Source organism: Eutrigla gurnardus (assembly GCF_963514095.1).
Source record: "Eutrigla gurnardus genome assembly, chromosome: 11".
NCBI classification, from domain to species: Eukaryota; Metazoa; Chordata; class Actinopteri; order Perciformes; family Triglidae; genus Eutrigla; species Eutrigla gurnardus.
This window is the reverse complement of record NC_139925.1, coordinates 12311742-12326213: the sequence shown is the minus strand read 5'-3', so window position 1 is coordinate 12326213 and position 14472 is coordinate 12311742. Positions and strand designations below refer to the sequence as shown.

The following is a 14472-nucleotide window of genomic DNA, read 5'->3' as shown; positions in this document are numbered from 1 at the left end:
AACCCACTTCTAAAAGGGAAAACCTGCTTTATGTCTTTCATCGCATGTATTAATTCACAGAGCGACCAAAATTCAATCCTGCACAAAAGCAGCTCCATAAAATGTTGCATACCGGCAATGCAAAATGACAACTTTCATACAAAGTGGCGGACATGAACTCATTCAATCTATAGGTTACGTGTAGGGCTTAATGTTTCAGATGAAAACCATTTATATATTTGACAGGGTTATCATTTGTATAATCTCCATGACGACACAAACCTTAACCTGAGGTCACTTCAAAAGAAACAGCTGTTTTCTGGTTCTGCTGTTGCCAGGAGAGCAATTTTTCAAGTTAAAAGTAAAGTTCCTGTGAGATGAGTGCATGAAGTTGTGGATTCTGGTGCTGAAAGACGAAATGGCAGATAATGGAAATGAGATTAGGAGAAGAACATGTTCTTTCTTCCTTGTTTCCGGATGGCAGGGATTATCTGTACAGATGTGGGAGGTGGAGGAAGAATACCTTATGTCTCGAAATATGTGTGTGGGTGTGTGTTTCTACAAGTACAGAGAGAGAGAGAGAGAGAGAGAGAGAGAGAGAGAGAGAGAGAGAGAGAGAGAGAGAGCACATACATTGCGAAAGACACACATGCCTCTTGATCTTTGCCTTTTTTTTTATCATCTCTAGCTGTTTTTGATCAGTCCATATCACAACCTTCCTTTTCTTCATGTACCGACTTTGCCATCCACATTAGGAACAGCTGCTGCAGAGTTTAACTGCAGATGGGGGAAAAAGTACACAGTACACTTTTCTAAACAATATTCAATATTAAGATTATAGCTACTTAGTCAACATCCTGAGTGAATCACAAATCTTTTTTTAAACTTTTGAGCAGAGTTTAGTTTTGTAACCCCCGCAGTTCTGGGGTCAGTGGTTGCATAGGACAATAGCTAAACCCGCAACCTTCTGGTCGAGATGTCATACAACACCATTAGAGCGTCGGATCGTGGCCACAGACATAACCTCAAATGTCACAGCCTCGGAAAGGCTGAAACAAAACGGTTTGTCTTGACAACGCTGTTGCATTGCGCTAGTACATTGGGGGGTAGAAAAAGGATGTTTTAAATGTAGCGGAGGGCAAGCTGTAACTAAACGTATGCCTCCGTAGCCTGCTGTGAGGTGAAAAAACGCTGGTTGTATCATGTTTCAAGTCGCTGCTTGATTCCAATATTTCTGTAATAAAAAAAAACAGAAAGTGATGATGTCACTGTAATGGAGACATTATGAAATGTACAGACCTGGAAAAAAAATGCTTAGTTGCTAGCATCAGCACCTCTGAAGCTCATGTTATATCTCATAACCTCCTGGAATGAAATGGTTGCTTGGCAACTGGTCCCAACCAAGAAACAGTCCGCCACATAACCTCTTGTAAAATGAGAAATTTTACACTTCGGTTCCAGTGAAGATTAAACCAACAACATGTTACTTTGTGAGTTTTAGAGGTGCAGGTAGGTGTATCTTGTTACCCATGGACAGAGTGAGGCTAGCTGTGTCCTACTGTTTCCAGTCTTTGTGCTAAGCTAAGTTAAGCTAACCGACTGCTGGCTGTAGCTTCATATTAAATACACAAATATAAGAGTGGTATCGACCTTATCCTCCTACTCTCCACCATGGTGAGTAAGCATGTTTCCAAAAGTGTCATGCTATACTACTATGAGGAACGCATTTCAAGAACCGACTGATCGTATATTGAAGACAAATCAATATTGGTTATGTAAGCTGGAAATTTGGGGAAAGCTGACAATGCCAGATGGAAGAATTCAACTAAGATAGATATTTCTGCAGTAAGAAAGTAAGACTTTTATGGCGTCCTCATAGTTTCACTGAAATTTAACTACTCTACCCCTGCATGCAGATACATTCGACAGACACGAGAGTGAGCAGCATTTCTGAGCTCTCCGTGTCTCTCATACAGTATCAGCCATCTGGAAACCCTATCATCTTTAAGTCGCAGGTTTCGTTTTTTTTACTGTAATCAACAACAGATTCTCAGCTGTAACAAGAACCTAGATTTATGCCATTCCGGGTTTTTCCGAAGGTGACTTGATGACTTATAAAACAAAACCACAATCTATGTAAACAATCAATCACCTAAGAAATGGCACACATAACACAGTGTGACATTGCAATGGTCCCAATCATCTCTACAAACTTATCATTGAGACAAACGGACCTCAAACTGTTCTACCATTCATTTCGAGTTACTCCGCAATACTCACAAAGGGATTCTACACATCGTGCATGAATATGAGAACTACAGATTCAGCAGCACAAGGAGGCTTTTTTTTTTTTTTCACGACCTGAAATGATGAGGAATGCAGTGGCTCAGCAGTCCTGCAGATATCTGACACCACTGTTGAGTAGAGCAGGAGAGAACCCCATTCATTTCCAGCTTCTGTGTTCAATAACAGTAGATTCAGTTTCAAAGCAAAGGGGGGGAAGGTATACACACATTTCCAGTTTTCATAAAACACTGGATTTATATTACCTGGGTGGCTGTGTTACGAGCGGAGGGGGGCAAAAACGGCACAACACAACTTTCAAGAGCTGATGTTGACCTAAGGAACGACCTTCTCTCCCTCTGAAAGGATCCCCTCATGGTCTGAACTAAGCTATAGCCCACAGCTTGTATGCTCTCTAGGCTCTGCTGATTTGGAGACACAGCAGTCCTTGAGTGTCTGAAAGACCACCCCCCTTAAAACACTGGCTCCACTCAATGGTCAATTCTTGAGTGAGAGACAGAGGCACCTTTTTGGCGCCACAGACTCACATCTATACACTATTATTACCACTATTTGTGCTCTTAAATACCCGTTATTGCTCATGGTTTTCATCTCCTCTGCCTGTATCGCTCAGTGATGCAAGGAAATAAAGTAGAAGCATTATGTTGAAAGACAGTTACAAACCTCCCATTTAAGTTTCCGTATCTTAAAATACAGGATATGGGTTAATTACTTGAGACAGTCATTAGTACTTCCTATGTTAAGCTGAAAGAATGTGGTAGATGGGGATTACTATGAGTGGATAATGTGTCTTCCGTCTGCTGCTGCAAATTCTGCTTAAAAAAAACTTTTTACACTTGGAAAAGTCTTCTATATCATGTCTTTGGTGGTTCACTGACAAGAATTATAGGGTTTTTCCTCTTTTATACAAGGAAACATGTTCTTGCTGAAACTGCACATACCAAACTGGGAAACTGAGCCCGAGCAGCACAAGAAGCTCAACACTGACCTTGCCTATAATCCTCCTGCGTATCAGAGACAGAACATTTGGAACAAGCAGTATACCATTGATACATGCAGCTGTCAAACTTGCAGGAAAAATCTTGGTACAGATGGAATTATGTGCACCTGAATATGTGAAACAATAACTACTGCAGGCTGAGGGAGATACCCAGTTTATTACCTTAAAAAAGGTTATGACCTGCCTGTTGTTTTTGTCTGTGCTTGAACTACTTGGAATTAACTAAAAAAAATCTGAATAAATTCAGTGAACTCTATTACTCTATTAGTTATCTGGATTACATCGTTTTGCCATGACACAAATACTGCCCTGCATAATTGTGAAGATAACTTCATATATTTTTTTTATTTGTAAAGAGTGACATTATCTGTGCTCTTGGAGTAAACTCAAAAAGATTGTGCCTCTCTGAACATCAAGATCCAGCTGAGCCGAGCCCTGAGATCATCTTACTTCCAGCCCGAAGACAAAGAGCGGAGACATTATTGCATTGGCACATTTTTTCCCCCCATGTGAAGGTAAAGAAGACATCCGGCACATCCATCATGCCAGCAATCTCTTTGGGCTTTCTGCCAGGGAGTGGAACATCACCTGCAGGATACCGCTGTTACCTTCCAGCTTCTCTATGTCTCATGACATTTGTCAAAAATGAAAGCCATTAGAGTTTGTGAGGACAAACGGAGGGCAAATTTCATACAGATAAGATTACTGTGACCCTTCAGGGTCCTTCTGAAATTTCACTCACTCCACCCTGCTCCAGTAAGCTGGGTGGAGTATTACAGATACAATACATACTGTACATGGGTGTTGCCAGGGGGTCTTGGGGGAGCTGGTGGGACTGACGGATGTGAGCTGGCCTCCCCAAAACAGACATTCCTGGAGTTTATTTGGCAGATTGTAATTCATAGAGGCTGATGTAGACTTGGAACGGAGACAAGTTAAACCCTGACTGGTCTACAGAGAGAGATTTTCTGCACAGGACTGGGCACAACATGCCTTACGCTGCCCTTGAGGTGTAGGCAAAGTACAATATTTCCAGAAGTGGCTGCAAATTATTTTTCCTTTCCTACATACTACGCCATTAAAGGGCAAAGTTTAAACCACTGAATACAGAGCATTTGAACTCACCAACAAGGCTGCTAGCTTAGCTTTGGTTATCATCTCTCCAGTATAGTGTAAACTGAGGAGGCATCCTGGAGGATCCATTAAGCCATTATAATGAACCAACCTCTCTGAACCACTAACTTTGGCAGGAAATGTCTTTTTCCATTTTCTCCCCGAGTTTCTCCCTGCACTACTCTCTCCTCCTGAGCCAGCATCTCCCCCTGGCAAATTCACATAAAACAGACAAAATAGCTACAGAGGGGCCTACATTTTTTTTTAGACAACATTCATTTGTACCTTCTATTACTTTTTGGTCCCTTAGATTAAACCATTCATTTGTTTTTTTATCATTAGCAAATAGTAGCTGCTGTGTTTTTAAGAGTAGTGTCCTTAAAAAACTGAATTCTACAACGGAACGTGAAGTTGCCATTGCTTTGTCCTGTTGATTTAACACATACTGCACCTAGTTCCAACCCAACACCAATCAACACAAAATACTGTACCAACTGAAACAAAGGCCAAGACACAAACTGTATTGTAAAGCCACTGCAATGGAAAATACTGCCTTGGCTGGGAACAGCAGGCTGGAGAAGTGAAGAAAGCTGAGCTCTCTTATAGGTCTGACCTAGATTCGCTGCCCTGTCAAAGGCATATATTATCTAATCCAAGGTAAGGAAACGTTGATAACTGCAATGGGCAGCAGTTACAGCCCAAGTCTATATGCTACAGTAGCTTTAACAGCAGGACTTCTGTTGAAAGGACAAGGACTACCCATAGTAGTTTAAATGTGACAAGCTTTAAAGGAAAATATGTAACTATAGCTGGAGGTTCAATAAGAATCCATAAACTTCTTTTTTATCACTAAAAATGCAATAGATACCTTTTAGTGCCTCTAATGCAGCATATTCTATACTTAACTCTGTAATACATGGCTCAATCTGTCAGAAACCATAAAAGGGTGTTGTACTTATCCTGCAAAGGAATGGATGCTAAATCAAATGAGTTCTGAAATCTTCTTAGCACACACCTGGTCTTGTTAGCATTGGCAAACGGATACAGAGTGATGTCACCCAACCAAATGGAGCAGTTTTAGCCGACTGCCATTGCAGGAGGTGTTGAGATTGTTGGAAACAGTCTCCATAGCAAGATGTGGGGTTGGGGTGGGTGGGGGGAGGGTATTTACTTCAGATCTCTCTGAAAGTGTCCGTCAGAGTATAATAAAACTGTCAAATAGCCTTAGAGTGTGTTTAAAGGTGCCTGGAGTCTACTGTTTTGCTTTCTAGAAACTCATGACGAATCCAAGCGAACCAGAGACGAATGAATGGACTTGAGCAGCAACAAACTACAGCCTCTGCCTCAGAGAAGGGGATGAAACGAAGCAACATAAGAACTAAGCTATGGTAATGACACGGAGGCCTGGATATCATAAATCTGCAATGAAGACCATTGAAGTGCATGAGTTTCCCATTCTGCATGGATCATCAACACACACATCAAGCACTATAGCTTTGCACAGTGGTCAGCTGAAAAAGTGAAGGGGGCCTCTGCTTGAAACCACAAGACCATGCAGTTCAACTTCATGGAGGAAAGCTCTCATATAAGCCCCCGTGATAAAAAAAAAAGGACTTCAAGGTGTTGGAATAGGTGCCTCACTGTGGCTCCCCATCGGGCTGAAATCCTCCTAGAGCAGGGAGTGAAAATAAATACGGGAACCCGAGGGCAGGACACGTGACACTTCAAAGCGATCTTACTCGACAGACCCTCTTCCTTAAGGCCAGTGTGGCACGGCGTTTCACTCACACCCATCATGAAACCTAAGTCCCATTGCCTTCCTGGTCACTGTTTCTCCCGTCCCCATCCTCCCGCCACAGAACACATGAGTCCCATTACTATTTTACTGTCTCAGCACACCAATTAAAGCTGAACGTCAGACCCTGTTACTGGACCTACACCTCTACAGTAACTCTTGTTCTCCATCTGGCAAATGCCCTTCAAAATAAAAGTGATTAAGGGCAGGTACTTAGATCTGGGCCAAGCAGTAATAGTTTCCAGTTTTAGCATATTTACCCAAGGCACATGGCTCCATACTTAATTATATGAGCAGCACATAACATACAACATTTTCTGAAACAATAATTAAGGTGTTTTTGTGTCTTCTGCCATCAAGAATGCAGGTTCCCCAGTGTCATTACAGAATATTCCTAGAATATCATGAAATTGTGCTTTATGTCAGCATGCTACTGACTCATTAGACATTAGATTTTGTCAAACTGAGTTGCATATCCTAAAACATGACCCTGGCTCCTCTTGCTAGCTCTTTAGAGGTTAAACTGCTGACTAAGTACTCTCTGCAGCTGGCATTTGTAAATCTGGTATGTCTTGCTGGCTTTTCATTTTAGTGAGGTGGAATAATTAATACAAGTCTGGAAGACATTCCTCTTGCTAGAGGCAACATTCTGGCCCTCAGCCTAAACCAACAAAGGGAAAAAACAGGGCTGACTGCAGGCCAAAATGAGCCTCCAGATGGGGCTAAGTATCAGCTAGCCATGGACAAAGGAGGTGAGCTGGTTGAGTTAGGGAAAAGGGCAGCATGTTTTAGGAACTATGGACTCAATCATGAACTAGTTTCTTTGTGTCTGACACACCTACGACATCCATGCTGCCTTCTACCTTCCCAACGTGCCTTTGTTGTGATTCTGTTTTGATTACTCACCACTCTCGCTCTTCTCAATGACGTCGACCACCTCGCCGGCTTGCAGGCTGATTTCTGCAGGCTCTTGTTTCTCGTAACTGGCCACCACCACATATTGTTCCAGGAGCATGGGATCCGAAGCATCCAGACCTGGGGTTGATGGGAAAAAACATGCTGTCAGCCAGCTGCCAGCCATAGGTCCACGAGAACGATTGCTGGGCACCCGTTGTGCCATAGGCCACTTTGTCTGTAGAGCTCAGCCAATCACAATATTCACAGGGCTCAGTGCATCTTCCTGAGTGTCTAGCCATAGAGCTGCATCCCCCTCCAGCCCGACGACAAGGGCAATGGAGATGCTGAACGTCTAGGAAAGGAATCTCCCTCCGAAAAATAAAGGATCAAATAGTCAAATGCAGAAAATCCATTCTGTGCTACTGAAGGGGCCTCATCCTGATTGTCCAACAAAGCTGGAGCCGGGACAGTAGACACAGGTAGGAACATTAACACAGTGGAAAGAGGAGCAGCAGTGTGAAAAGCAAAAGGAGTAGTAGTAGTGATAGAACAGTGAGCTAAAGCCAGCTGAGGACAGGACAGTGGAGTGGGAGAAAGAAATGGTTTCCCTTGGAAAATAAACCATCTGCTAAAAAGCCTCCTTCTCCTCAGTTGGGGCTGGAACTGGAGGAAGAGTAGGGGGTTGTGTACGCCAATCATAAGAGTCAGCACTAGAGGCCTTAAATAGAACCAGATGAAGGGGCTGGAACTGTGCTCAGAGGGATGGCCCTCTGTCTCAATGAAACACTAGAGCTCTCACTACAGCGTGCAGCCCAGCCAATGGAAATCATTCTTTCTGTACTCCACTGAGTTAACCATGTAAACACCAGCAGTGAATTCATTTTTTTTTTTTTCACAACTTGATCACGTCCACTGCTTTAAGTGTTTAGAGTTTGGTCCCTCTAATTCACTACCGGAATGCCTTAGTAAAAGACAGAAACGTGATTTTAAATGTATAAAAAGCACATAACGCCTGCTATGAATGAAAACATTGACACTTTTCGCCACAAATGAGTAAGATTGTAGCAACTGAAGACTTACACGTGAAGAATTCTTAAAACAAACACAGCAAAATGACCTAAAGCAGATCTAACAAGCGTCAGCTGGAATCCAGACACAACCACAGCTGACATTCAGTTCACACATTAACAAGAGCTTCATCTGACCACTGGGTTCAAAGCTCGAGACAGAAAAGGGGCTACTGTCTGAAACACTTCAGAATATATCTGTTAGCTATAAAGAATGCTGCTATGACAGGTACACAATGTACTTGTATGGTGTGTTTGAACAGTAACACAGGCTCTAAAACCACAGCAGAGATCACAATCTCTATTTATGGTCACATGCTGCTTTTACTAACCACCATCGGCTATTAGAGTGTAAAATGAACTATGCGGGCTCGAGGCTCACATAATCAACAAATTTTCCAGTACAATAAAGTCGCGAGAAGAAGAGAAAAGCACTCGTTTAGAACTGGAGGATGGAAAATTCAGTCCAATCGATGATAGATAGATTTGACGCTTAGATAAGAAACGATTGAGACAACTTGGAATAAGCTGACTTGGCGTCAGTCCTCCATCCGGAAGATTAACATTTCTCTCTCGGGATAATATTTTGCAGTCAATTTGGGAACAAAATTTAAATGTCAAGGAGCTCATAAATTATGAAGATGAACTCAGCACCGTTAACATCTCGAATGCTAAAACTGCCAAAGAGTCTGACACTGGATTACTGTGGTTGGACTGTGGTTTATGAAGCTTCACGCTATTTGTACAAGACGTCGAACCGCAAGGTTGGGTGCAGAAACACTGGAAAGAACATATTATTCTGGGTATTTCCTTTAAAGCAGTGATATTTGTTTCAACACTATTCGTGGAAACGTGTGGTTGAGTCTATTTCAACAGATCAACACTGATCAATAAAAATGATGGCTCAACGATGACATAATGTTTTGCTGTAAATATTACACAATTTTTACCAGTGATAAATGTGAAAACTTAAAAGTACTGTCAGTACTTATTGATTCAATAAGTTGGAAACTTTACTCTCATTCGTGGCAGATGTTTATGTGCATGTTTTCCCGCATTATTACATTTAAAAAAAGCGTTTTCAGATATCACACATTTTGTATGGATTGTGGGAATTTGAACATGTGTAAAAAATATTTGGTCTTGGCTTGTCTCGATGTACAGTTGTATTGTAATGACTTTACTGAGTGCAATATGAATTAGCTACACTTTACTTTTACATGATCAGTAATTTCCCCTCTACTCAATCCATAAAACTCAGGTAGGTATCTCATGAAACCATAATCGGAAAAATTATGTGAATGGAGCTTTCTACAACACACAATTAACTACTGCTGTGAGTGAACTTGTGTGAGTGAGTAGATCAATTCTTAGAAAAGTCAACGAAGTCCCGAAAAACAAAAGCTAATATTTCAGCCTGATTGAGGAAATGAAATGTTTTGCAACAGCAGGAAGACAGAGCCAGAACAAGGAGAACATGTGTGAGAAAAACGAGAAGAAACAGGTCTCGGACAGGATGTGTCTAATTTCAAATGAATTCTGTAAAGAGAGCTATAAATGTTTTTATAAAATGAGCTATGGAAATTATGGTGAACAAATCAAGGTCTCAATGAAATACATAAGCCCAGTTACTTACAGTACTACAATCAGTCACTCTGAAAAAAGTTGATTCCATAGTATTCTGTGATGATTTCCAACCAAGAGTATTTATACAGTTGCAATAAGGGTTTGTGGAAAAATTGGACTAGCTTTACTAATTGGAAAAAAGTAGATATAGTTCATATAAATACAGTATATATCCACATATAGTGGAAAATGCACACAAACTATTACCAAATGAGTGCAGAATTTGAAATCATAATGGGTTGGAAAAGCTTGAAGTAATGAAAATGAAATGGTATACATGGAATACAAACTTAAAAGCAATAGTTGAAAAGTCCAGTGTCTCATCTTCCAAGTGATAGTCATGGTACAAATACAAACTTAACCAAAATTACTTTTACACTGACATGTCATGGTAACGTTTATATACAGTTATTTTGTGTTTATTACATGCGTGTCATGCAGTAGATGTATGCACAATGTAGATGTACAGTACGTTTTGTAAAGAAATCAGATAGCCCTATTAGCCACTCTCTGTGTTTATATCTCTCCTCACTCAGATTTATACATGTGCTTCCTGCTCCCACCCTTGCACTCCCCAACGTCCTAACTCCATCCAACCCCCACCCCCACCCCATCATCGGCTCCATCCAAAGATGATGACAGTTCGGAACGTTGCAATAGTTCATCACCGACAGGAGGAAAGAGCTCTACCCATTTTATACCAAGGGAATGTTTCTGTGTGAGAGATTTTTCAGGATCAAGCATTCGGGTGGATGGCAAAGTTGGCGCTGGCCATTATGTCGTAGTGCTATTTTTATTTTTAACTCCGGGGTAACTTTATGAGAACAGATCTTGGTTGAGAGGAGTAAAATTTGGCAACGTGTAATGCTTTTGTTTGGCTCATCAGCAGCAGATGTGCAGTTGGATTAGAAAAGGACACAGGACTGCTGTTGAATGTAATACAGATGTAATCGTGTCATTGAATCAGTATGTGGCCCTGAGGGAGAAGAGGCAGACCACAAACAAATAGTACATAAACCTTCAGCAAAATCATCTTACAGTAAGACAGCCTTCGCAGGGCTGGTAAAACTGTTGAACAGCTTAACTATCTTGACATGATCTGCTGATGTATGTTTGGTCTAAAAGTGTAGATGTCATAGAAGTAAAATAAAAGGTACTTCTAAAGTTTGTTCATGAGCAGTCTTCTTCTTTCTTGCCTTTGTTGGCACATTACTACATTAGAGGGTAGCGCCACCATCTTTCAGCAGCATGTGCTTCTTTGTGCACACGCAGGTTACAGATCGCGGTAAAAATAAACCAGGGACCCACACAGCACTCCATAGCGCTCCTAGAGGTAAGACACTTTACAAGGTGCCTGTAACGTCAGTAGCAGATATAGTTGGTTTCCAAAGAGTCTGGAATCGGAGGCTGATTGCTTATTAAGTATGTGGTACATAAAAACAATCCTCCACTTCATCTGGTTTTCCAGGAGAAAATCTGATGCCTTTGACACTTGACAACTAGTATGTGAGGAAAAAGCAAGCGCATCAACAACGTGACTCATACTTATGACTGGCCCTATACAAAAAATACAAATACATAAACAAACCAACATGTCTCATCTGATTCACTGCAGAACCTTTTCTGGCTCGAACATGCTGTTTTGAGCAGAAAGCTTAAGTGCTGGTTCCAGGGGGCGAGTCCACTGTGACAAATGGTCACTTATCAGAAACAGAGGGGCCTGTATTAGATCTTCTCTCTGCTTGAGTGGGTGGAGCTTCGACCCTGCCAGAGTTAAGTTGTAACTCGATGGGGGGGGGGGGGGGGGTTGGAAACATCTTTACACTGATGTTAAAGCTGTATCCATGAAATCAACAGCAATATCAATTACTTTTTGAAACCAAACAAAAAAAAAGCTAAATGCATTTGATTTAAAGCTGGCTCAACTCAAGAAACAAATCTTTAAAAGTTACTGTGAGAGCCATTGTGTGTGAACCTAGAGGGTTGGAGGCTGTTCATTGAGAAAGAAGCTGCTGAAACAGCGTGCAGTTGTTAAAGTGATTTTGCATTGCTCATTTGACTTAATGATTTCCTATGCCAGTTTAAAATCTCCTCCATCTGCAAACACAAACAAACACACAGACCTCTTGACCCACCTCTCCATCGAACCCGTGAACACATTAACCCTTTCCCACCCTACAAGCATGCATATACCCACATACAGTACACACACACACACACACACACACACACACACACACACACACACAGGCCCCCAGAGACCCGCAGCTCAAATAAAGACAGCAAGTCTGCACACATAAACACACTCCCTCAGTCCGTGCGCAACACTGAAATGGTTTCCACTTGCCACGTAAACCTACTCTCCTCTCCAGCTGCTTTTCACATGCACTACACCCCTGAGCGTTCCGCTTCTTTTTCTCTCCTATTCAATTTCTAACCGTCCACTATCCATCTCACTTTCTTTTGGAATACAGATTATCACTGATGATTTAAATGTGATCTGAATCTCCTGAACCACTATGAAAGCCCCCATTTTTCTTACTTTATTTATGAATCTGTTCTCCTTTTCTTTCTCTACTGTGTATGTTAAGTATAATGTATTTCATCACCATGGTATCTTGTCAAAAATGCACCAATCTGAATTTTTCGTTCATTGACATGTTACCTTTGGCATCGGCCGATACAGAGCACTGATGTGATGTGATACCAGTGTTCACTTAACAAGCTGTCACCTAAACATTGCTTTGCTAACTTTATAAAATAAAACAAAAAACATTTACAAAATTATTATTTAAAAAGTGGTATCAGTGCATCTGTTTCCATGTTATCTGACAGTGATTTATGCCGACGAGGACGGTATCGACAGTCAATCGTGACAACTCCATTATATGTTAGATAGAAGATAGTATGTCTTTCTTTTAGTATCTTAAGTAGATAGGGAGCCCGGCTATGATGCTGAGTCAATAATGCAGACTGCTTGTTCACAGCTGGAGGACAATACATTTGATATCTAACTGAAAACATAGGAGAGAATAAATCTCTAAGAATATAACACAATGCCTTAAAAAAAACTGATATCCATCACCTATGAGTCATAAAAAAGAGAGAAATCACTAATGGAGCGTGTTAAAGACAAAGAACATTTTAAAAGATAAGACTTTATTTATCTCAAGGGAAATTGCTATAGAGCGAGACAAAAAAGGAAAACAATTATGATGTTGACACTATGATCATAACAACAAAGATGATAGATAAGACGTCCGACTGATTTCTTCTGCCTGCCAGGTAAATAGAGTTCCTAGTCCGACCTCTGACCGCAAGCAGTTTTGTGGTGAAGGGCTACATTCTCCTGTTTAGGGGCAGGGGCTCGGTAAACTCTTAAGGGGACCCGCACCATGTAATTATGGAAACCATAAGCTGCAGCTACAGCACAAATTCACCACAGACTCACTGCAGTTTATATGCTGTCCTGCTTTAATAGGGAAAGATCAAAATCTCTCAGCTGTGTGAACCGCTAATGTCCAGCACGGGGACTACAGTGGAGGTTGAGGGATCAAGTGTGCAGGGCTTGTACAGAATGTGCTCCATGTGTATACTGTGAATAGTAAATCATTACAAGCACCAGACATAAAGTGTGTTATTATCGTTTCCGCCGGTAGACTTGATCCCATGATTTATTGTGAGCATCAAGTTATGCACATCCAAGAAGATAACAATCAAACTGAACCATTCAGAATAAAACAGCTGAAAGTGCGCACGCAAACATTAGGCACTATATGACAAACTTTCCAGGCAGCCAATATGAATATAACTGGAAACCAATTTAATATCTTGCACAGACTGAATGTAGGTTACTCAACACACACGCACACACGCGCACACACACACACAGAAGACAATTTTTCCATTTCGCCATGTTGCTGGAATTCCATGTTACGTAAAGCCTCAATACCATGGAACATATAATGAAATTAGGTTTGGGTCTTATTTCGTTTGGTGGCAACTCCAGCACAGCTTTTCCTCGGAGTGCATCGCCCGCAGAAAATTAACTTACAGGTCACTTACTGAGACATTCATTGCCCAACAATGTCATACATAACTGTGGCGGATCGCAGGAAGGATGGCCACAGCAACTCCGCATGTGATTGCAGGGCTAGTGTGTAATTTAGTAATGCGTGTGGGTATTCTGAGACTGCATGCATGCAAGTGCACGCACATACAAACACACAACAGTTGCACAGCTGTTCACTAAAGCCCTCTCATGCCTTTCCTGCTGCCTCCTACGCCTGTATCCCCATGCCGAGCTGAGTCACACAGTCTTTCTGTCTTCTTTGCTCTCTCTCAGATAGGAACATGAAGCCAACAGCCAACCCTGGGCGAGCAAACTTACAGAGGCATGTTTGGTCTTTCCCACCTAACACTGTTTTCTGAACAATTTAACTACAATTATAGTTGTAAGTCACGAGTGTTAGATCAGGATGTATGTTTTTGAAGAGCATAAACTCTTGATAAAAGGACAGTTTTACACTTGCACTCTTATAACATAAAAGTAGAAGGAAGGAAGGAAGGAAAACCATCTTTTTTTCCAAACTAGGGCTGCAACGAGCAAGGATTTTAATGATCAATTAATCTGCAGATACTTTTTGATATATTGTAATAATCTTAATTTACTGTTTAGTCTTTAAAATCTT

The 14472-nt window shown here is 41.3% G+C and overlaps 1 protein-coding gene across 2 annotated transcripts in view; it reads right to left on the bottom strand.

The window, feature by feature from the left end:
- LOC311021399 (SH3 and PX domain-containing protein 2A-like) overlaps positions 1 to 14472 on the bottom strand; it is a 44704-nt gene that overhangs the window by 11553 nt on the left and 18679 nt on the right. For both annotated transcript variants that reach the window (XM_084021949.1, XM_084021950.1), the window contains exon 7: positions 7098 to 7226. In XM_084021949.1, coding sequence (XP_083878075.1) covers positions 7098 to 7226 — 129 coding nt within the window. The remainder of the gene's footprint in view (positions 1 to 7097; positions 7227 to 14472) is intronic.